General features: G+C 46.2%; 1 protein-coding gene across 1 annotated transcript in view; it reads left to right on the top strand.

Annotated features, from left to right (window-relative positions):
• The first annotated feature begins 6,721 nt into the window (after positions 1–6,721).
• The window catches only part of LOC120049972 (guanine nucleotide-binding protein G(i) subunit alpha-1), a 33,570-nt gene continuing 16,847 nt past the window's right edge, over positions 6,722–23,444 (top strand). Inside the window, exon 1 of the mRNA XM_038996517.1 lies at positions 6,722–7,182. Coding sequence (XP_038852445.1) covers positions 7,065–7,182 — 118 coding nt within the window. The 5' untranslated portion in view covers positions 6,722–7,064. The remainder of the gene's footprint in view (positions 7,183–23,444) is intronic.

Below are 23,444 nucleotides of genomic sequence, written 5' to 3'. Positions count from 1 at the left end.
TGTCACAAATATGACCCCTGGTGTTACAAATACAGACCTACATCTTTTGTTGAACAGGTGTATTTATTATTGCAATACCGTACTGACATGCGTTATTCAGGTGTTGTTATCTTAGAGTTAATAGGTTCCTCCTCTTCCCTCCAGGTGATCCTCAGTCCCACATCCATATCTCTACTTTACTAACATCCCTGACCCAGAGGAAGCTGGTGGGAGGACATATAAACTCAGCAAAAAAAAGAAACGTCCTCTCACTGTCAACTGCATTTATTTTCAGCAAACTTAATATGTGTAAATATTTGTATGAACATAACAAGATTCAACAACTGAGACATAAACTGAACAAGTTCCACAGACATGTGACTAACAGAAATTGAATAATGTGTCCCTGAACAAAGGGGGAGGGGTCAAAATCAAAAGTAACAGTCAGTATCTGGTGTGGCCACCAGCTGCATTAAGTACTGCTGTGCATCTCCTCCTAATACTGCACCAGATTTGCTAGTTCTTTCTGTGAGATGTTACCCTACTCTTCCACCAAGGCACCTGCAAGTTCCCGGACAGTTCTGGGGGGAATGGCACTCACCCCCCGATCCAACAGGTCCCAGACGTGCTCAATGAGATTGAGATCCGGGCTCTTCGCTGGCCATGGCAGAACACTGACATTCCTGTCTTGCAGGAAATCATGCACAGAATGAGCAGTATGGCTGGTGGCATTGTCATGCTGGAGGGTCATGTCAGTATGAGCCTGCAGGAAGGGTACCACATGAGGGAGGAGGATGTATTCCCTGTAACGCACAGCGTTGAGATTGCCTGCAATGACAACAGGCTCAGTCCGATGATGCTGTGACACACCGCCCCAGACCATGACAGACCCTCCACCTCCAAATCGATCCCGCTCCAGAGTACAGGCCTCGGTGTAACGCTCATTCCTTCGACGATAACCGCAAATCCGACCATAACCCTGGTGAGACAAAACCGCGACTCGTCAGTGAAGAGCACTTTTTGCCAGTCCTGTCTGGTCCATCGACGGTGGGTTTGTGACAATAGGCAACGATGTTGCCGGTGATGTCTGGTGAGGACCTGCCTTACAACAGGCCTACAAGCCCTCAGTCCAGCCTCTCTCAGCCTATTGCGGACAGTCTGAGCACTGATGGAGGTATTGTGCGTTCCTGGTGTAACTCGGGCAGTTGTTGCCCTCCTGTACCTGTCCCGCAGGTGTGATGTTTGGATGTACCGATCCTGTGCAGGTGTTGTTACACGTGGTCTGACATTGCGAGGACGATCAGCTGTCCGTCCTGTCTTCCTGTAGCGCTGTCTTAGGCGTCTCACAGCACGGACATTGCAATTTATTGCCCTGGCCACATCTGCAGTCCTCATGCCTCCTTGCAACATGCTTAAGGCATGTTCACAAAGATGAGAAGGGATCCTGGGCATCTTTCTTTCTGTGTTTTTCAAAGTCAGTAGAAAGGCCTCTTTAGTGTCCTAAGTTTTCATAACTGTGACCTTAATTGCCTACCGTCTGTAAGCAGTTAGTGTCTTAACGACCGTTCCACAGGTGCATGTTCATTAAATTGGGAAACAATTTGTTTAAACCCTTTTATGCAAGTTATTTGGAATTTTATGTATTATCTTTGAGAGATTATGAAAAAGGGACATTTCTTTTTTTGCTGAGTTTAGGAGGATGGGCTCATTGGCTGGATTGGAATTAATGGAACGGATTCAAACGTGTGGTTTCCATATGTTTGATACAGTTCAACATAATCCATTCCAGCCATTACAATGAGTACATCCTCCTATGGCACCTCCCACCAGCCTCCTCTGCCCCCCTGACCTGCCACACCCTGTTCTTTGTTTTTACTTGCACCAGGTAGCCTAGTGGTTAAGAGCGTTGGGCCAGTAACCAAAAAGTTTCTGGTTTGAATCCCCGAGCTGACTAAATAAAAATCTGTTGATTTGCCCTTGAGTAAGGCACTCAACCCTAATTGTTCCTGTAAATCGCTCTGGATTTGAGCATCTGCTGAATTACACATTTTTATTTAAATATATTTAATCCACAGGAGGGCATCAAACTCCACTTGAAGAATCACTACAACAGGTGCACAAACCTGGGCCAATGAAAAAAGCTTACGTGTGATCCCTTGTTCAATATGCCAAAGCAGCATGTGCATTCTACATAATAAACTGCGATCTGAAAGAGGCTGATCAAGCAAATGTTAATTGTCAACAACAACAAATACTGTCAGTTAAATATTGGTTGAAATGACTGTCTTTCACACATTGAGATACTTCAGAATGACACCATCACCACAGCAGCCTACCACAGCTATGTGTTATTATGTGTTATTACACTACGGTCCACCTGTTGGATCCTTCATCTACAGAACTTGGCTTCCTCCCCTCCAATTCTCATTCTCATCTCCATTCCATTTCCACAATAAAAGTTCTAAACCTATTTCAATGTTTGGTCCTTGCTTCGCAAACAGGCACATAAACATGCCTCTCTTCATGTGAAACAATTTGGAATAGTTACAATATATTATAAATGACATGAGAAGATGTATGCAATTAAATCTAGTGAATGCAGTTATATTTAATGACATTGCAAGACTGGGGTCATGACTAACATTACCATTTCAGACTACTGCCATGATTATTAACAGGCGCAAGGTTCTCAGATCAGTCTCGTTTGCTTTTCATTTCACATAGGTTGGAAGAGCTGTCAAAGTTTTTTTTTTAAAGAGTGCTGTGAGCTGTACCTCTGTGGCGCATAGTGTCTGTCAATGAGCTGATTGTTTAGGAATTGAATGAGTGTGCATTAACCCATTGAGACATGACATCATATCTAACCATGCAAATGATCAGAGGCTTGAAGATAATAATTGCAGGATTTGAACCCATGCCTCACATGTAGTAGATGCCTGCGTTAGCCCTTGTCCTGTTCTTTCTGATTCTCTAATACCCCTGTCAGGTTTTGGCCAGGACTATTCAGGTTTTGGTCACTAGATGTCCCCATTGCGCCTTTTTGAACCTTTTTTTTTTTTTTCCTTCTAGTTATTGTTTTCACCTGTGCCTCATTTCCTTGTAGGTATTTAAACCATTAGTGTCCCTCAGTTCTTTGCTCTGTGTTTGTATGTTAGCACCCAGCCCCAGCCATGCTGTGAACCTATATTTCTCTTGTTGGATTTTCCAGAGGTACTCTGGTTTTGTTCTTGTTTATTTTTGATTAGTCTTTTGAGGTTTGTTTTTTCCCTGCTGTTCTTACCACTTTGTGGATTTTCTTTGTATTTTGGAGGATATCCATTTTTTTCTCTTGGCTTTACTTTTGACGTTGTGGATTTATATTTTTGCCTGAAGATCTTTTACCTTGATTAAACCACCGTTTCTAGTACTGCTGTGTCTGCCTCATCTTCTGGGTTCTGCCGACTATTAGTGACTGTTTCTCACACCGGGTCCTGACAACCCCTGTTTGTCTTCACCTTCACTAATAGCCCCTCCTTTCCTCCCCACTATCCGCAGGGGAGCCAGTGCACCCATCTACCCCTCCCCTATGGGGTATCCCTACCAGTGCACCATCCTGGGCAACCCCAGCCCACTTACCAGATCCTGGATCCAGCAACACCTCCTCCCACTTCACCGTGAAGGAGAGACAGACTGAGTGGGGCTCAAACCCACATTGCAAGAAAAGTGACCTTGAAGTGCTGGGTGTGTAAAACCCAGCATATACCTCATGAGCCACTCCTGAGACCTGACAAGGGCTCATTCGTGATATTTAACCAGACAAGTCTAGAACACTTAAATACAAACATCTTCGGCAAAGCTAGCATTCAAACCCGTGTTGGAGTTGGCTTGCCACTCCAGCACTAACCTGTTGAGCTATCGAAGAACTCAGGGGTTCAGAGCTTCAAATGAGTATTCATCACTATGTTCTCTTCACTTGTATTCTCCACCAGATGGCCACCAGCATGATCCTGTGCAGTTTAACTGAGAGGCCACTGAAGACTCCAGTGTATTAGTAAGTGAAAAAGATCCCGTTCATGGCCAAGTAAATTTTTTTAAATTGATATCACTGTAACATCTGCTTCCAACTCACACCCTCAAACACGTAGATCCCCTGAACGTAGCTCACTTTCCAGCCCACTTTCCAGCTCACACTCTCAAACACCTAGATCCCCTGAACGCAGCTCACTCTCCAGATCCCAATCACCTGAATTATAATCACCTGTTCACTCACCTGTATGTCATTTACACACACTCTTTAGTTCAGTTCTTTGCATCCCACCACTGTGATGTATTGTTTGTATTGTGACACATGTTGTTCTGCGCGCTGGGGTTTCCCCCCCTGTGATTTATGCCGCTCGTGTATGATAGTTTTTGCCTGCCTCACTAACAATTCCTTTTGCCTATTCCCTGCCTGTACATTAGCCTATTGGATTTCCTGTTATCTACCTTTTGCCTGATCTCCTGGACTAGGTTACTAGCCTTTTCCCTGCCTGTACTGTTGCCCTTTTGGACCCCTGTGTATGACCTTCTGCCTCCTCCTGTGGTCCTTTGCAATAAACACCTGCTGCGCCCTGTGCTTGAAACCAGTTCTCTGTCTCCCCTTGTGTTCATTACAATCACAATATCTTTTATTTTGGATCTTGCTGAGGGCTTAAGCATATTCCGTTGGATAGCTTACTGCTTGGGGGTCGAGTGTTGGTTTGTGAAGATGGCCCCCTACGGTAGGCAGTAGGTTATAATGTTCATTCACAGCATCACAACTCAGGCAAAGGACAGTATAGCTAATTAGACTGCTGCCCAGGTGAGAGGTTAGAGGGTACAGGAGCAGCCTAGAGAGAGTCACTGTCCAGCAGGTCTCAGCTCCTGTTTCACCATCCTCAATGTCCTTGCCCACATCTGGGTCCTCAATGGTAGGAGTGATCTGTGGAGACAGGCGCTTCCACAGTAGCCTTTTTTATATATTAAATCAGTTTAAATGTAATTACATTTGATATGTGATATGATCCTCAAGCTTTTATCCAATTTGGTGGTATGAATTAAAATTATCCAACAACTTGTCTCCCGGGTGGCGCAGTGGTCTAGGGCACTGCATCGCAGTGCTAGCTGTGCCACCAGAGTCTCTGGGTTCGCGCCCAGGCTGGGCTGGGTTCGCGCCCAGGCTCTGTCGCAGCCGGCCGCAACCGGGAGGTCCGTGGGGCGATGCACAATTGGCATAGCGTCGTTAGGGAGGGTTTGGCCAGTAGGGATATCCTTGTCTCAGTATGTAAAAATGTAATAAAAATGTATGCACTCTACTGTAAGTCGCTCTGGATAAGAGCGTCTGCTAAATGACGTAAATGTAACTGGCTCACCAGAAAACTGAATTGGCAGCTGTACAGGAATCTTAATGAATAATTCCACCTTTGTTGTCCAGAAACAACCATTATTAATTTCTATGCAACTATCCCTAAAATTGGGCCTGAATGTCTCACGTTTTGTAATATGATTCAATGGGCTTGTTGAATTCATCCTAAATTTAGATGAGGTGAATTGCTTCTTGTTGACCAGGTTGGCACAGGGATCTTCCCAGAGCCGGTCTTGGGGAGTCGTCTGACAATCAGCACCTTCCTGAAAGCAGCCACTGGTCCGATGGTCACTCTGACCTGGCTCAACATCTCCATCACCACATCTTCCTGGCTTTTCTGTAAAACAGACAGACCACAGGTGGAGAACCACCTCCAACTGGGCACGGACATTCGAGAAGAAAGTATCACCCAGAACAGATTAGTTGAAAATGGGCTTTCCATTAGCCAAGCTGTAACGCTGTATGGAGCTGTCTCCTACCACGTTATATTCTGTATCTACCTCTTCTACTCTCCTCAGCACCTGGCCTGTATCTGCGGTCACAAAGGGAAATCTGTTTATAGGAAACCATTAGAATAGCAGGGGTCACCACCATTATTTTGCATGTACTCCTAAACATCCCTATTTGAAAGTAAAAGGTTATGTAAAAGGCATGCTGGAAATGTTCCCTGCATGCCTGGCTGGAAATAAATAAATGGAAGGGTATCAAACACATGTTTGATACCATTACATTCACTCCATTCCGGCCATTGTTATTAGTCATCCTCCCCTCAGCAGTCTCCTGTGATGCAGACTATTCATATGGTATCTCTATCAGAAGGTGGAGAAGGAGTCTGTCCATGGAGATCAGTCTTTTCTCTATAAAACCACCAGGTGGCAGAAATGCAACTACAACTCAGGTGTTGCATACCCTTTTGATATTGTTTTATTCTGGAATTAAAAATATTTTAATTCATTATATGTGTACTGTAACTTGTATATTAACTTTAGGCGTAGGCTACTAGAATCACAGAATAAGGCTGTGGAATAAGAAATCACGTATCCTTTAACAACCCTCATGGTTTGATGATGAAAATATATTATAACACCCTAGTTGCCTAATAGTCTGCATGAACCGTATAATATATCTCTTGAGGTCTCTCTTGGGGGTGAATAGCATGTTTGCCTTGGTTTAGCTATATTGGTGTCAGAAGTGGGATGGCCCCAGTGTACCCTATAATATGTTATACACAGACAAGAAACAGTAAAGTACAGTACATTGTTTTCTCATGTGATATCAAATGTCACTTACAGTATTAGGCATTTCCAAAGACCAGAATATATTGACTCAAAGGTCAGTCTGGTATTTTTGACAGAAAAACCTGAAACAGGAAGTATTCGTGTAGCCAACTGGTGGTAATTGTAGTTGAATGAGCAGAGCTCACTGTGGCAGTGAAAGACGGACGCGCTGAGACAGAGAGAGCAATTCGCCGTGGAACTGTTTTCATTTAGAACTATTTATGCCACGAGGAGAGAAATAGCTTACACTGACTGAAAGCATAGGAATATAGTGGTCCTTTTTTTTTTATCTTTAAAAAAAGTATTAATCCAAGCGATCCGATAGCTTTCACACAAGGGCGTGTGTGGGTCTCGGGGAGCAGCGGCTCGCTTTTTAACCCGTGCATGTTGGTACTGTATATATTTGATATTTTTGCAAAACTCGGGTCCGGAGGATTTGCTTGAGGATGGGGTGTACCCTGAGCACGGACGATAAGGCGGCGGTGGAGCGCAGTAAAATGATCGACAGGAATCTGCGGGACGACGGGGAGAAAGCCGCAAGAGAGGTCAAGCTACTGCTTCTCGGTAAGGGAAGTGCTTGTCTTTGCTTCGTCCCGCAACGTGAAACATTGTGGAACGAAGCAATGGTTATCCGTGAACTTAACTGTAATATTAGCTGCGATTGCGACATTGTAACTAAATGTCAAACGCACTATTTACAGTGATAACGTTATACAATTGGTCTGCATATACAAAATGGCAACAATTTGAATTGAGAATTCTTGCACGATTTCATACAATTCCGCATAACACACAAGCTGTCGTCATCAAATGTAAAACATTGTCAACTTTTACATAGACCTTGAAATCAAAGCACATTGGCGAAATTGGACTACCTAATAAAACAAAAGTTTAAGAACATTTTCCGATTTAGCCTATAAGCAGAACAAAGGTCGTTGTCCACGCTGGCTCATCAGTTCCAGCCTTCGGTATGTTATCACCCTTACAGGCAGTTGTAACAAAGTAGCCCCCTTTGTTACGCTTGTTCAGCAACACAAATGGTTTCTCTGGGCCATATTCATTGGCTTAATCCTCCAGCATTTGACACCTTGTCGCCTGTCTGCAGCATTGTGTTTGAATGCTATGTCCAGCTGAGTGCATATGATGTTTCCAATTTGGTAATTGGCCCAGAAACTGTTGGAATAACGAATTGCAATAACTATACTACTATGTTCAAAACATTTTTGTTTGAGACCTCATCGCCTTTTTTCCTACTTCAGGCATGGATGTATGCTGTTTATGATTCCGCCATTGCTTAGATAAACCTATGTCTAAATTAAACTTCAGGCTCTTTCTTACCGCTTCTCTCATTGGTTGTTGCAATAGTGGATGGACTTATCTCTGAGTTTAGCCTACTGCTCAATATGTTTTACCTAAAAGCCATTAAAACCGTGGGTATTCCATTGACAAACAAAGGAGCCCATTCCCTGGACAGAAACAAGTGATTTGTTTTTGAAATACTGCTCTATCGTCCACTCCATTGGGGAAGAGAAGGACGGGATGTGTCTTCTCTATAAATATGGGTATTCTTCACTGATGCCATGAGCAAGAATGGCTGTCCTGAAATGCCTGTAAAACTATAGGCCTGTCGGTGGATGGCTATGAAAGCTTTTGGAGGACGTTGTCCCTGTGTTTTTTGTTTTGATTTCCTGCTATTTTCTTCTAGTTGTACATGCTGATATTTACCATTTATAAACTGGGTGGTTCGAGCACTGAATGCTGATTTGCTGACACCTGTGGTATACCACGGGTATGATAAGTTTTATTTGTACTTTTCTAATTACGTTGGTAATCAGTTTTATATTAGCAATAAGGCACTTAGAGGTTTGTGGTGTATGGTTATATGGTATAAGCCTCTTCCTTGTTGTTTAGAGCCTAGGCTACATTCATCTGCATTGCTATGAGTGATGAAACTGATTCGAAGCAAGTCGGGTCCAGTACTATGGTCTTGCTGCAGGCTGCGACTTAGGTCTCCAAATTTTCTTCTGAGTGAAATTATAAAGTTTGTGTAAAGTCAATCCCAGACCTGTGACGTCCAATATTTTGAACTCTTTTGAAAATGGTCTCTCCCAAAATCATTTACTTAACAAAAATATACACACAACATGTAAAGTGACATTTTCCATACACACAAAAAGATTTTCTCTTTTCCATACGCACAAATTGTTTACATCCCTGTTAGTGAGCATTTCTCATTTGCCAAGATAATCCAGCCATCTGATGTGGCATATCAATAAGGTGTATTAAACAGCATGATCACTACACAGGTACACCTTGTACTGGGGACAATAAACGGACACTTTAAATGTACATTTTTGTCACAACACAATGTCACAGATGTCTCAACTTTTGAGGATGTGTGCAATTGGCATGCTTGACTGCAGGAATGTACACCAGAGCTGTTGCCAGAGAATTTCTCTGCCATAAGCTGCATCCAACATCGTTTTAGATAATTTGGCAGTACATCCAACCGGCCTCACAACTGCAGGCCATGTGTAACCATGGCAGCCCAGGCCCTCAACATCTGGCTTCTTCACCTGCGGGGTAGTCTGAGACCAGCCACCCGGACAGCTGATGAAACTGGGTTTGTACAACAGAAGAATTTCTGCCTAATCTGTCAGAAACCGCCTCAGGGAAGCTCCTCTGCATGCTCGTCATCCTCACCACTTGACCTGACTGCAGTTTCGTGTCGTAACCAACTTCAGTGGGCAAATGCTCACCTTTGATGGCCACTGGCATGCTGGAGAAGTGTGCTCTTCATGGATGAATCCCAGTTTCAACTGTTCTGAGCAGATGGCAGACAGCGTGTATAGCGTTGTGTGGGCGAGCGGTTTGCTGATGGCAATGTTGTGAACAGAGAGCCCCATGGTGGGGTTATGGTATGGGCAGGCCTAAGCTTATGGTCAATGAACACAATTACCTTTTATCAAGGTCAATTTGAATGCACAGAGAACCTGTGACGAGATCCTGAGGCCCGTTGTTGTGTCCTTCATCTGCCACCATCACCTCATGTTTCAGCATGATAATACACGGACCCATGTCACAAGGATCTGTACACAATTCCTGGAAGCTGAAAATGTCCCAGTTTTACCATGGACTGCATACTCACCAGACATATCACCCATTGAGCATGTTTGAGATGCACTGGACTGACGTGTACGGAGGACCGCGTGTTCCAGTTCCCGACAATGTCCAGCAACTTCGCACAGCCATTGAAGCGGAGTGGGACAAAATTCCACAGGCCACAATCAACAGCTTGATCAACACTATGCGAAGGAGATGTTGCGCTGCATGAGGCAAATAGTGGTCAAACCAGATACTGACTGGTTTTCTGATCCACGCCCCTACCTTTTTTTTATGCATCTGTGACCAACAGATGCATATCTATATTCCCAGTCATGTGAAATCCAAAGATTAGGGCCTAATGAATTTGTTTCAATGGACTGATTTCCTCATATGAACTGTAGCTCAGTAAAATCTTAGAAATTGTTGCATTTCTATTTTTGTTCAATGTATCAATAAGAAAAATAAATGGTCTCCCCCAATATCATATCATACATACCTATACAAAGAGGTGCTATGTTACGTGTTGCTGCTTCGGTTGTTGATCTCGCTCTCCGAGACCGACGTGAGTAAGGTCTTTAATCAGGTAAACAGTCGCAAGGCCACGGGTCAGGACAGTATTCCAGGGCGCGTTGTCAGGGAATGCGTAGATCAGATGGCAGGCATAGTCACAGTAGTTTTCAACTTCTCATTGTCCCAGTCTGTAATCCCCATATTTTAAGATGACTTCCATCATTCTGTAATCATGAAGTGCTTTGAAAGGCTGGTTATGGCACACATCAACTCCATCATTCCAGACACCATAGACCCACTCCAATTTGTATACTACTCAAACAGATCTGTAGATGACGCAATCTCAATTGCACTCCATACTGCCCTCACCCACCTAGATAAGAGGAATACCTACGTAAGAATGCTGTTCATTGACTACAGCTCAGGGTTCAACACCATCGTCCCCTCAAAGCTCATCACCAAGCTTAAGACCCTGAGACTAAACACCTCCCTCTGTAACTGGAGTTCCTGACGGACTGACCCCAGGCTGCCACGCTCACCCTCAACACATGGGCCCCACAGGGGTGTGTGTTTAAGCCCCCCCCCCTGTACTCCCTGTTCTCACACACGACTGCGTGACTCCAACACCAAGTTTGCCGATGACATGACTGTGGTAGGCCTGATCACCGGTGATGAGGAAACAGCCTACAGGTAGGAAGTCGGTGACCTGGCAGTCTGGTGCAAGGACAACAACCTCTCCCTCAACGTCAGGAAGTTGAAAAGGTTTGGCATGGGCCCTCAAATCCTCAAAGTTCTACAGCTGCACCATTGATAGCATCTTGACTAGCTGCGTCACTGCTTGGTATGGCAATAGCACCGCCCTCGATTGCATGGTGCTACAGAGGGTGTTGCAGACAGCCCAGTACATCACAGGGGCCGAGCTCCCTGCCATCCAGAATCTCTATATCAGGCGGTGTGAATGGAAGGTCCGGAAAACCATTAGACTCCAGCCACCCAAGCCATAGACTGTTCTCTCTGCTTCCTCATGGCAAGCGGTACCGGTGCATCAAGTCTGACACCAACAGGCTCCTGAATAGCTTATATCCCCAAGCCATAAAACTGCTAAATAGCTAACAGAATGGATACACAGACTAAATGAATTGACCCCTGTCTATGCACACTAACACTCCAACACCATTAACATGCACACACATTTATATGGACTACACGCACACACACACTCACATACAATCATAATTTACGCTGCTGCTACTTTTTTAAAATAAAAAATACTAATATATCCTGATGACTTGTCAACTTATTCCTAATAGTAATATGGTCATGGTGGTGGACGTCGGACTTTGTCGGTTGGCAACCAACTTTAAGGTGCATTACCACCACTGACTGGACTGTGGACCGCGGTTCATCTTTCAATCACCCACGTGGGTATATGCTCCTAAAAACCAATGAGGAGATGGGAGAGGTGGGACTTGCAGCACGTCAAAAATCGAACCAAGTTCTATTTTTCACCTGGCCATGCAGATGTTCGTTGACGCGCGTGAGCAGTTTAGATGAAATGATTGACTAACATGTATTTGTCAATTTATTTTGCAACGCAAGGTCAGCTTGTTAGAGCTTGCAAGAAATTTCCCTGTACTTGTGTGCGTGACATTGAAACCTGTTTGCGTGTTGGCACCCTGACCTGCTTCCTGTGTCAGCCGTTCAGGTTGGTAACCAGGTAACACACCCAGCCTCGTCAGATGACCGTGAGATATGCTAATAGAGGCGCAACAGGAAAGAATGTACTAGATCAGGTCTAAACTCTAACACTCATTATAAATTGAGGAGGAAGATGTTTTGGTTTCTGTTTGCTTACATATTTAGTCTTTTCTGTTACTATACTTCTGTCACAAAAGTCTCAATTCCTGTCATCTGCCTCTTAGCTGCCCCACTAAACATACTTTGTTTAATTACATCCTGGTTAAGAGGTCATAACCATATCAGTGATGCTGATGGAGCATACATCGGCACAGGCAGCACCTCAGAAACGGTGGTGAATATTAACTACTAAATCACTTCAAGGACACCAACCGTCAAGCATCCATGTTTTACATTGGGTGGCGTTGATGGGCTGTCCATGTTTGTGCTGTGGACTTCATGGGGGGTGGCTTACGGTAGGACGCACGCACAAACACAAAACAATTGTTGCATTCTCCAGAAGGAACCTGCATGTAAGCATTTCATTGGCCAGTGTATACCACGTGTATCCTATATGACTAATAAAACTTGACACACACACACAGCATAAAGAGCAGTCTGTCAGCGGAGTATACCGGCATCCTGCTGTCAGAGGAACAATCATTTGTATGAGGAGTGCTTTGAATGTTTGGGTGTATGCTGTCAAGTCTGTACAAGCAACATCTTGTCTTTATTAGGCCGACTACACCCAACCACATTGGTGTCGAGAGGTTTCTGTAGGTGGTCTATGTAACATTTTATGTAAAGCGTTATGGGTAGTACTTTATTTTACAGTACTAATGCTTCCATTTGTATTTCCCGGATGTTTGATAGGAAATCATGTGTCTTTCTTGTACTTCAAATAGTTCAACACATGGTAATTAATTACCTGTTACCAAGTTTGTAGTAATAACTCTCAAATAAACAAACAAGCAATTCCTAGGTTATCACTGTATCTGCTATTTTACCATGTCATTTATCACATCTGGTGATTTATGTAGGTCTACTGTAAACTGAAGTTCTTATGAATTATGAGGAATTCAGTAGCTTCCACTTCTCCAGCACCGTCCCGTTAGATCTACTGCTGTTACTGGTCACTTCCAGTAAAGTATCGGCCTGCATGTAGTTTGTTTCCTAAATCTATTATCCATTGATCTGGATGTGGACAGCTGATTTAGCTACATGACTCCCTGATGGGTTAATGCTACTGTAACTTCCTGGGTTCCCTTGTGAGTCACTCACAGGCTCAACAGCTCCCGATGGTAACGAGGGATGGGGCCAGCTAATGTGGCACCACTAATGTGGTTCATGGAGAGTGAGCCAGGCCCAGCTGTAAGCCCGTTCAGCCCTGTCCCCTGTCCCTCACTCCTTCTCAGCTCTGTCCCTCGCTGCCTCTCTCCCTCTCAGCCCTGTCCCTCACTCCCTCTCAGCCCTGTCCCTCGTTGCCTCTCTCCCTCTCAGCCCTGTCCCCTGTCCCTCACTCCCTCTCAGCCCTGTCCCTCACTCTCTCTCAGCCCTGGCCCTCACTCTCTCTCAGCCCTGGCCCTCACTCTCTCTCTCAGCCCTGGCCCTCACTCTCTCTCTCAGCCCTGGCCCTCACTCTCTCCCTCAGCCCTGGCCCTCACTCTCTCTCTCAGCCCTGGCTCTCACTCTCTCTCTCAGCCCTGGCCCTCACTCTCTCTCTCAGCCCTGGCCCTCACTCTCTCTCTCAGCCCTGGCCCTCACTCTCTCTCTCAGCCCTGGCCCTCACTCTCGCTCTCAGCCCTGGCCCTCGCTCTCAGCCCTGGCCCTCGCTCTCAGCCCTGGCCCTCGCTCTCAGCCCTGGCCCTCGCTCTCAGCCCTGGCCCTCACTCTCTCTCTCTCAGCCCTGGCCCTCACTCTCTCTCTCTCAGCCCTGGCCCTCACTCTCTCTCTCTCAGCCCTGGCCCTCACTCTCTCTCTCTCAGCCCTGGCCCTCACTCTCTCTCTCTCAGCCCTGGCCCTCACTCTCTCTCTCTCAGCCCTGGCCCTCACTCTCTCTCTCTCAGCCCTGGCCCTCACTCTCTCTCTCTCAGCCCTGGCCCTCACTCTCTCTCTCTCAGCCCTGGCCCTCACTCTCTCTCTCTCAGCCCTGGCCCTCACTCTCTCTCTCTCAGCCCTGGCCCTCACTCTCTCTCTCTCAGCCCTGGCCCTCACTCTCTCTCTCTCAGCCATGGCCCTCGCTGCCTCTCTCGCTCTCAGCCCTGTCCCTCGCTGCCTGCCTCGCTCTCAGCCCTGTCCCTCGCTGCCTCTCTCGCTCTCAGCCCTGTCCCTCGCTGCCTCTCTCGCTCTTTCCCCCTCTCCCAGAGGACTGTATGCCCTGGCCAGCCTAACTGAACCCCAGGCAGGACGTGCCCTGGTTCTTCTGGTGACCCAGACAGAAAACCCCTCGGCTCATTAGATCTGAAAGCCCTCAACTCCGGGACAGGCAGAGAGACTGAGCTCTGAGAGAGTGGGAGGAACTCCAAAAGCGATTCTCCCCACCCTGGTATTATATAAAAGCTCCAACTTAATCATCACTTAAGATTAAAATGCAACAGAGCTGTCATTTGGAATGAAGACTTGATTGTAGCCAATCCTACCACAGCCCTTTGTAAAACGTTCCTTCATTGTCGACATGCATGTCCTCTTTACCCTCTGTGGAAAACCACCTTGGGGGAAGTTCTAGGAGAGATGGGTTGGATGGTTGGTGGCATTTAGAAGTACTGTTCTGTAAACGTCCATTTTTTTGTTTGCAGGCCTCAACAATTTTTCTTAAAATAGTATTTTCCCAACCGCCAGAAAGCAGCTGCCTCGCTGTGGTTTTGGTCTGGCTCTTTGATGGGTGTATCAAATTGTGGGTGGGTAACATGACTCTGTCTGTCCCAGCCCATGAGGTCCACTTTTCAGCCTTTGCTTTCTTTAATGGCCCATGTGTTACAAATACAGTGTGGTGTTACAAATACAGACCTACATCTTTTGTTGAACAGGTGTATTTATTATTGCAATACCGTACTGACATGCGTTATTCAGGTGTTGTTATCTTAGAGTTAATAGGTTCCTCCTCTTCCCTCCAGGTGATCCTCAGTCCCACATCCATATCTCTACTTTACTAACATCCCTGACCCAGAGGAAGCTGGTGGGAGGACATATAAACTCAGCAAAAAAAAGAAACGTCCTCTCACTGTCAACTGCATTTATTTTCAGCAAACTTAATATGTGTAAATATTTGTATGAACATAACAAGATTCAACAACTGAGACATAAACTGAACAAGTTCCACAGACATGTGACTAACAGAAATTGAATAATGTGTCCCTGAACAAAGGGGGAGGGGTCAAAATCAAAAGTAACAGTCAGTATCTGGTGTGGCCACCAGCTGCATTAAGTACTGCTGTGCATCTCCTCCTAATACTGCACCAGATTTGCTAGTTCTTTCTGTGAGATGTTACCCTACTCTTCCACCAAGGCACCTGCAAGTTCCCGGACAGTTCTGGGGGGAATGGCACTCACCCCCCGATCCAACAGGTCCCAGACGTGCTCAATGAGATTGAGATCCGGGCTCTTCGCTGGCCATGGCAGAACACTGACATTCCTGTCTTGCAGGAAATCATGCACAGAATGAGCAGTATGGCTGGTGGCATTGTCATGCTGGAGGGTCATGTCAGTATGAGCCTGCAGGAAGGGTACCACATGAGGGAGGAGGATGTATTCCCTGTAACGCACAGCGTTGAGATTGCCTGCAATGACAACAGGCTCAGTCCGATGATGCTGTGACACACCGCCCCAGACCATGACAGACCCTCCACCTCCAAATCGATCCCGCTCCAGAGTACAGGCCTCGGTGTAACGCTCATTCCTTCGACGATAACCGCAAATCCGACCATAACCCTGGTGAGACAAAACCGCGACTCGTCAGTGAAGAGCACTTTTTGCCAGTCCTGTCTGGTCCATCGACGGTGGGTTTGTGACAATAGGCAACGATGTTGCCGGTGATGTCTGGTGAGGACCTGCCTTACAACAGGCCTACAAGCCCTCAGTCCAGCCTCTCTCAGCCTATTGCGGACAGTCTGAGCACTGATGGAGGTATTGTGCGTTCCTGGTGTAACTCGGGCAGTTGTTGCCCTCCTGTACCTGTCCCGCAGGTGTGATGTTTGGATGTACCGATCCTGTGCAGGTGTTGTTACACGTGGTCTGACATTGCGAGGACGATCAGCTGTCCGTCCTGTCTTCCTGTAGCGCTGTCTTAGGCGTCTCACAGCACGGACATTGCAATTTATTGCCCTGGCCACATCTGCAGTCCTCATGCCTCCTTGCAACATGCTTAAGGCATGTTCACAAAGATGAGAAGGGATCCTGGGCATCTTTCTTTCTGTGTTTTTCAAAGTCAGTAGAAAGGCCTCTTTAGTGTCCTAAGTTTTCATAACTGTGACCTTAATTGCCTACCGTCTGTAAGCAGTTAGTGTCTTAACGACCGTTCCACAGGTGCATGTTCATTAAATTGGGAAACAATTTGTTTAAACCCTTTTATGCAAGTTATTTGGAATTTTATGTATTATCTTTGAGAGATTATGAAAAAGGGACATTTCTTTTTTTGCTGAGTTTAGGAGGATGGGCTCATTGGCTGGATTGGAATTAATGGAACGGATTCAAACGTGTGGTTTCCATATGTTTGATACAGTTCAACATAATCCATTCCAGCCATTACAATGAGTACATCCTCCTGGTTGTCCACGCTGGCTCATCAGTTCCAGCCTTCGGTATGTTATCACCCTTACAGGCAGTTGTAACAAAGTAGCCCCCTTTGTTACGCTTGTTCAGCAACACAAATGGTTTCTCTGGGCCATATTCATTGGCTTAATCCTCCAGCATTTGACACCTTGTCGCCTGTCTGCAGCATTGTGTTTGAATGCTATGTCCAGCTGAGTGCATATGATGTTTCCAATTTGGTAATTGGCCCAGAAACTGTTGGAATAACGAATTGCAATAACTATACTACTATGTTCAAAACATTTTTGTTTGAGACCTCATCGCCTTTTTTCCTACTTCAGGCATGGATGTATGCTGTTTATGATTCCGCCATTGCTTAGATAAACCTATGTCTAAATTAAACTTCAGGCTCTTTCTTACCGCTTCTCTCATTGGTTGTTGCAATAGTGGATGGACTTATCTCTGAGTTTAGCCTACTGCTCAATATGTTTTACCTAAAAGCCATTAAAACCGTGGGTATTCCATTGACAAACAAAGGAGCCCATTCCCTGGACAGAAACAAGTGATTTGTTTTTGAAATACTGCTCTATCGTCCACTCCATTGGGGAAGAGAAGGACGGGATGTGTCTTCTCTATAAATATGGGTATTCTTCACTGATGCCATGAGCAAGAATGGCTGTCCTGAAATGCCTGTAAAACTATAGGCCTGTCGGTGGATGGCTATGAAAGCTTTTGGAGGACGTTGTCCCTGTGTTTTTTGTTTTGATTTCCTGCTATTTTCTTCTAGTTGTACATGCTGATATTTACCATTTATAAACTGGGTGGTTCGAGCACTGAATGCTGATTTGCTGACACCTGTGGTATACCACGGGTATGATAAGTTTTATTTGTACTTTTCTAATTACGTTGGTAATCAGTTTTATATTAGCAATAAGGCACTTAGAGGTTTGTGGTGTATGGTTATATGGTATAAGCCTCTTCCTTGTTGTTTAGAGCCTAGGCTACATTCATCTGCATTGCTATGAGTGATGAAACTGATTCGAAGCAAGTCGGGTCCAGTACTATGGTCTTGCTGCAGGCTGCGACTTAGGTCTCCAAATTTTCTTCTGAGTGAAATTATAAAGTTTGTGTAAAGTCAATCCCAGACCTGTGACGTCCAATATTTTGAACTCTTTTGAAAATGGTCTCTCCCAAAATCATTTACTTAACAAAAATATACACACAACATGTAAAGTGACATTTTCCATACACACAAAAAGATTTTCTCTTTTCCATACGCACAAATTGTTTACATCCCTGTTAGTGAGCATTTCTCATTTGCCAAGATAATCCAGCCATCTGATGTGGCATATCAATAAGGTGTATTAAACAGCATGATCACTACACAGGTACACCTTGTACTGGGGACAATAAACGGACACTTTAAATGTACATTTTTGTCACAACACAATGTCACAGATGTCTCAACTTTTGAGGATGTGTGCAATTGGCATGCTTGACTGCAGGAATGTACACCAGAGCTGTTGCCAGAGAATTTCTCTGCCATAAGCTGCATCCAACATCGTTTTAGATAATTTGGCAGTACATCCAACCGGCCTCACAACTGCAGGCCATGTGTAACCATGGCAGCCCAGGCCCTCAACATCTGGCTTCTTCACCTGCGGGGTAGTCTGAGACCAGCCACCCGGACAGCTGATGAAACTGGGTTTGTACAACAGAAGAATTTCTGCCTAATCTGTCAGAAACCGCCTCAGGGAAGCTCCTCTGCATGCTCGTCATCCTCACCACTTGACCTGACTGCAGTTTCGTGTCGTAACCAACTTCAGTGGGCAAATGCTCACCTTTGATGGCCACTGGCATGCTGGAGAAGTGTGCTCTTCATGGATGAATCCCAGTTTCAACTGTTCTGAGCAGATGGCAGACAGCGTGTATAGCGTTGTGTGGGCGAGCGGTTTGCTGATGGCAATGTTGTGAACAGAGAGCCCCATGGTGGGGTTATGGTATGGGCAGGCCTAAGCTTATGGTCAATGAACACAATTACCTTTTATCAAGGTCAATTTGAATGCACAGAGAACCTGTGACGAGATCCTGAGGCCCGTTGTTGTGTCCTTCATCTGCCACCATCACCTCATGTTTCAGCATGATAATACACGGACCCATGTCACAAGGATCTGTACACAATTCCTGGAAGCTGAAAATGTCCCAGTTTTACCATGGACTGCATACTCACCAGACATATCACCCATTGAGCATGTTTGAGATGCACTGGACTGACGTGTACGGAGGACCGCGTGTTCCAGTTCCCGACAATGTCCAGCAACTTCGCACAGCCATTGAAGCGGAGTGGGACAAAATTCCACAGGCCACAATCAACAGCTTGATCAACACTATGCGAAGGAGATGTTGCGCTGCATGAGGCAAATAGTGGTCAAACCAGATACTGACTGGTTTTCTGATCCACGCCCCTACCTTTTTTTTATGCATCTGTGACCAACAGATGCATATCTATATTCCCAGTCATGTGAAATCCAAAGATTAGGGCCTAATGAATTTGTTTCAATGGACTGATTTCCTCATATGAACTGTAGCTCAGTAAAATCTTAGAAATTGTTGCATTTCTATTTTTGTTCAATGTATCAATAAGAAAAATAAATGGTCTCCCCCAATATCATATCATACATACCTATACAAAGAGGTGCTATGTTACGTGTTGCTGCTTCGGTTGTTGATCTCGCTCTCCGAGACCGACGTGAGTAAGGTCTTTAATCAGGTAAACAGTCGCAAGGCCACGGGTCAGGACAGTATTCCAGGGCGCGTTGTCAGGGAATGCGTAGATCAGATGGCAGGCATAGTCACAGTAGTTTTCAACTTCTCATTGTCCCAGTCTGTAATCCCCATATTTTAAGATGACTTCCATCATTCTGTAATCATGAAGTGCTTTGAAAGGCTGGTTATGGCACACATCAACTCCATCATTCCAGACACCATAGACCCACTCCAATTTGTATACTACTCAAACAGATCTGTAGATGACGCAATCTCAATTGCACTCCATACTGCCCTCACCCACCTAGATAAGAGGAATACCTACGTAAGAATGCTGTTCATTGACTACAGCTCAGGGTTCAACACCATCGTCCCCTCAAAGCTCATCACCAAGCTTAAGACCCTGAGACTAAACACCTCCCTCTGTAACTGGAGTTCCTGACGGACTGACCCCAGGCTGCCACGCTCACCCTCAACACATGGGCCCCACAGGGGTGTGTGTTTAAGCCCCCCCCCCTGTACTCCCTGTTCTCACACACGACTGCGTGACTCCAACACCAAGTTTGCCGATGACATGACTGTGGTAGGCCTGATCACCGGTGATGAGGAAACAGCCTACAGGTAGGAAGTCGGTGACCTGGCAGTCTGGTGCAAGGACAACAACCTCTCCCTCAACGTCAGGAAGTTGAAAAGGTTTGGCATGGGCCCTCAAATCCTCAAAGTTCTACAGCTGCACCATTGATAGCATCTTGACTAGCTGCGTCACTGCTTGGTATGGCAATAGCACCGCCCTCGATTGCATGGTGCTACAGAGGGTGTTGCAGACAGCCCAGTACATCACAGGGGCCGAGCTCCCTGCCATCCAGAATCTCTATATCAGGCGGTGTGAATGGAAGGTCCGGAAAACCATTAGACTCCAGCCACCCAAGCCATAGACTGTTCTCTCTGCTTCCTCATGGCAAGCGGTACCGGTGCATCAAGTCTGACACCAACAGGCTCCTGAATAGCTTATATCCCCAAGCCATAAAACTGCTAAATAGCTAACAGAATGGATACACAGACTAAATGAATTGACCCCTGTCTATGCACACTAACACTCCAACACCATTAACATGCACACACATTTATATGGACTACACGCACACACACACTCACATACAATCATAATTTACGCTGCTGCTACTTTTTTAAAATAAAAAATACTAATATATCCTGATGACTTGTCAACTTATTCCTAATAGTAATATGGTCATGGTGGTGGACGTCGGACTTTGTCGGTTGGCAACCAACTTTAAGGTGCATTACCACCACTGACTGGACTGTGGACCGCGGTTCATCTTTCAATCACCCACGTGGGTATATGCTCCTAAAAACCAATGAGGAGATGGGAGAGGTGGGACTTGCAGCACGTCAAAAATCGAACCAAGTTCTATTTTTCACCTGGCCATGCAGATGTTCGTTGACGCGCGTGAGCAGTTTAGATGAAATGATTGACTAACATGTATTTGTCAATTTATTTTGCAACGCAAGGTCAGCGTGTTAGAGCTTGCAAGAAATTTCCCTGTACTTGTGTGCGTGACATTGAAACCTGTTTGCGTGTTGGCACCCTGACCTGCTTCCTGTGTCAGCCGTTCAGGTTGGTAACCAGGTAACACACCCAGCCTCGTCAGATGACCGTGAGATATGCTAATAGAGGCGCAACAGGAAAGAATGTACTAGATCAGGTCTAAACTCTAACACTCATTATAAATTGAGGAGGAAGATGTTTTGGTTTCTGTTTGCTTACATATTTAGTCTTTTCTGTTACTATACTTCTGTCACAAAAGTCTCAATTCCTGTCATCTGCCTCTTAGCTGCCCCACTAAACATACTTTGTTTAATTACATCCTGGTTAAGAGGTCATAACCATATCAGTGATGCTGATGGAGCATACATCGGCACAGGCAGCACCTCAGAAACGGTGGTGAATATTAACTACTAAATCACTTCAAGGACACCAACCGTCAAGCATCCATGTTTTACATTGGGTGGCGTTGATGGGCTGTCCATGTTTGTGCTGTGGACTTCATGGGGGGTGGCTTACGGTAGGACGCACGCACAAACACAAAACAATTGTTGCATTCTCCAGAAGGAACCTGCATGTAAGCATTTCATTGGCCAGTGTATACCACGTGTATCCTATATGACTAATAAAACTTGACACACACACACAGCATAAAGAGCAGTCTGTCAGCGGAGTATACCGGCATCCTGCTGTCAGAGGAACAATCATTTGTATGAGGAGTGCTTTGAATGTTTGGGTGTATGCTGTCAAGTCTGTACAAGCAACATCTTGTCTTTATTAGGCCGACTACACCCAACCACATTGGTGTCGAGAGGTTTCTGTAGGTGGTCTATGTAACATTTTATGTAAAGCGTTATGGGTAGTACTTTATTTTACAGTACTAATGCTTCCATTTGTATTTCCCGGATGTTTGATAGGAAATCATGTGTCTTTCTTGTACTTCAAATAGTTCAACACATGGTAATTAATTACCTGTTACCAAGTTTGTAGTAATAACTCTCAAATAAACAAACAAGCAATTCCTAGGTTATCACTGTATCTGCTATTTTACCATGTCATTTATCACATCTGGTGATTTATGTAGGTCTACTGTAAACTGAAGTTCTTATGAATTATGAGGAATTCAGTAGCTTCCACTTCTCCAGCACCGTCCCGTTAGATCTACTGCTGTTACTGGTCACTTCCAGTAAAGTATCGGCCTGCATGTAGTTTGTTTCCTAAATCTATTATCCATTGATCTGGATGTGGACAGCTGATTTAGCTACATGACTCCCTGATGGGTTAATGCTACTGTAACTTCCTGGGTTCCCTTGTGAGTCACTCACAGGCTCAACAGCTCCCGATGGTAACGAGGGATGGGGCCAGCTAATGTGGCACCACTAATGTGGTTCATGGAGAGTGAGCCAGGCCCAGCTGTAAGCCCGTTCAGCCCTGTCCCCTGTCCCTCACTCCTTCTCAGCTCTGTCCCTCGCTGCCTCTCTCCCTCTCAGCCCTGTCCCTCACTCCCTCTCAGCCCTGTCCCTCGTTGCCTCTCTCCCTCTCAGCCCTGTCCCCTGTCCCTCACTCCCTCTCAGCCCTGTCCCTCACTCTCTCTCAGCCCTGGCCCTCACTCTCTCTCAGCCCTGGCCCTCACTCTCTCTCTCAGCCCTGGCCCTCACTCTCTCTCTCAGCCCTGGCCCTCACTCTCTCCCTCAGCCCTGGCCCTCACTCTCTCTCTCAGCCCTGGCTCTCACTCTCTCTCTCAGCCCTGGCCCTCACTCTCTCTCTCAGCCCTGGCCCTCACTCTCTCTCTCAGCCCTGGCCCTCACTCTCGCTCTCAGCCCTGGCCCTCACTCTCGCTCTCAGCCCTGGCCCTCGCTCTCAGCCCTGGCCCTCGCTCTCAGCCCTGGCCCTCGCTCTCAGCCCTGGCCCTCACTCTCTCTCTCTCAGCCCTGGCCCTCACTCTCTCTCTCTCAGCCCTGGCCCTCACTCTCTCTCTCTCAGCCCTGGCCCTCACACTCTCTCTCTCAGCCCTGGCCCTCACTCTCTCTCTCTCAGCCCTGGCCCTCACTCTCTCTCTCTCAGCCCTGGCCCTCACTCTCTCTCTCTCAGCCCTGGCCCTCACTCTCTCTCTCTCAGCCCTGGCCCTCACTCTCTCTCTCTCAGCCCTGGCCCTCACTCTCTCTCTCTCAGCCCTGGCCCTCACTCTCTCTCTCTCAGCCCTGGCCCTCACTCTCTCTCTCTCAGCCCTGGCCCTCACTCTCTCTCTCTCAGCCCTGGCCCTCACTCTCTCTCTCTCAGCCCTGGCCCTCACTCTCTCTCTCTCAGCCCTGGCCCTCGCTGCCTCTCTCGCTCTCAGCCCTGTCCCTCGCTGCCTGCCTCGCTCTCAGCCCTGTCCCTCGCTGCCTCTCTCGCTCTCAGCCCTGTCCCTCGCTGCCTCTCTCGCTCTTTCCCCCTCTCCCAGAGGACTGTATGCCCT

Source organism: Salvelinus namaycush, chromosome 6, assembly GCF_016432855.1.
Source record: "Salvelinus namaycush isolate Seneca chromosome 6, SaNama_1.0, whole genome shotgun sequence".
NCBI classification, from domain to species: domain Eukaryota; kingdom Metazoa; phylum Chordata; class Actinopteri; order Salmoniformes; family Salmonidae; genus Salvelinus; species Salvelinus namaycush.
The sequence above is the reverse complement of the archived record's forward strand: the minus strand, read 5'-3'. Positions and strand labels throughout refer to the sequence as shown.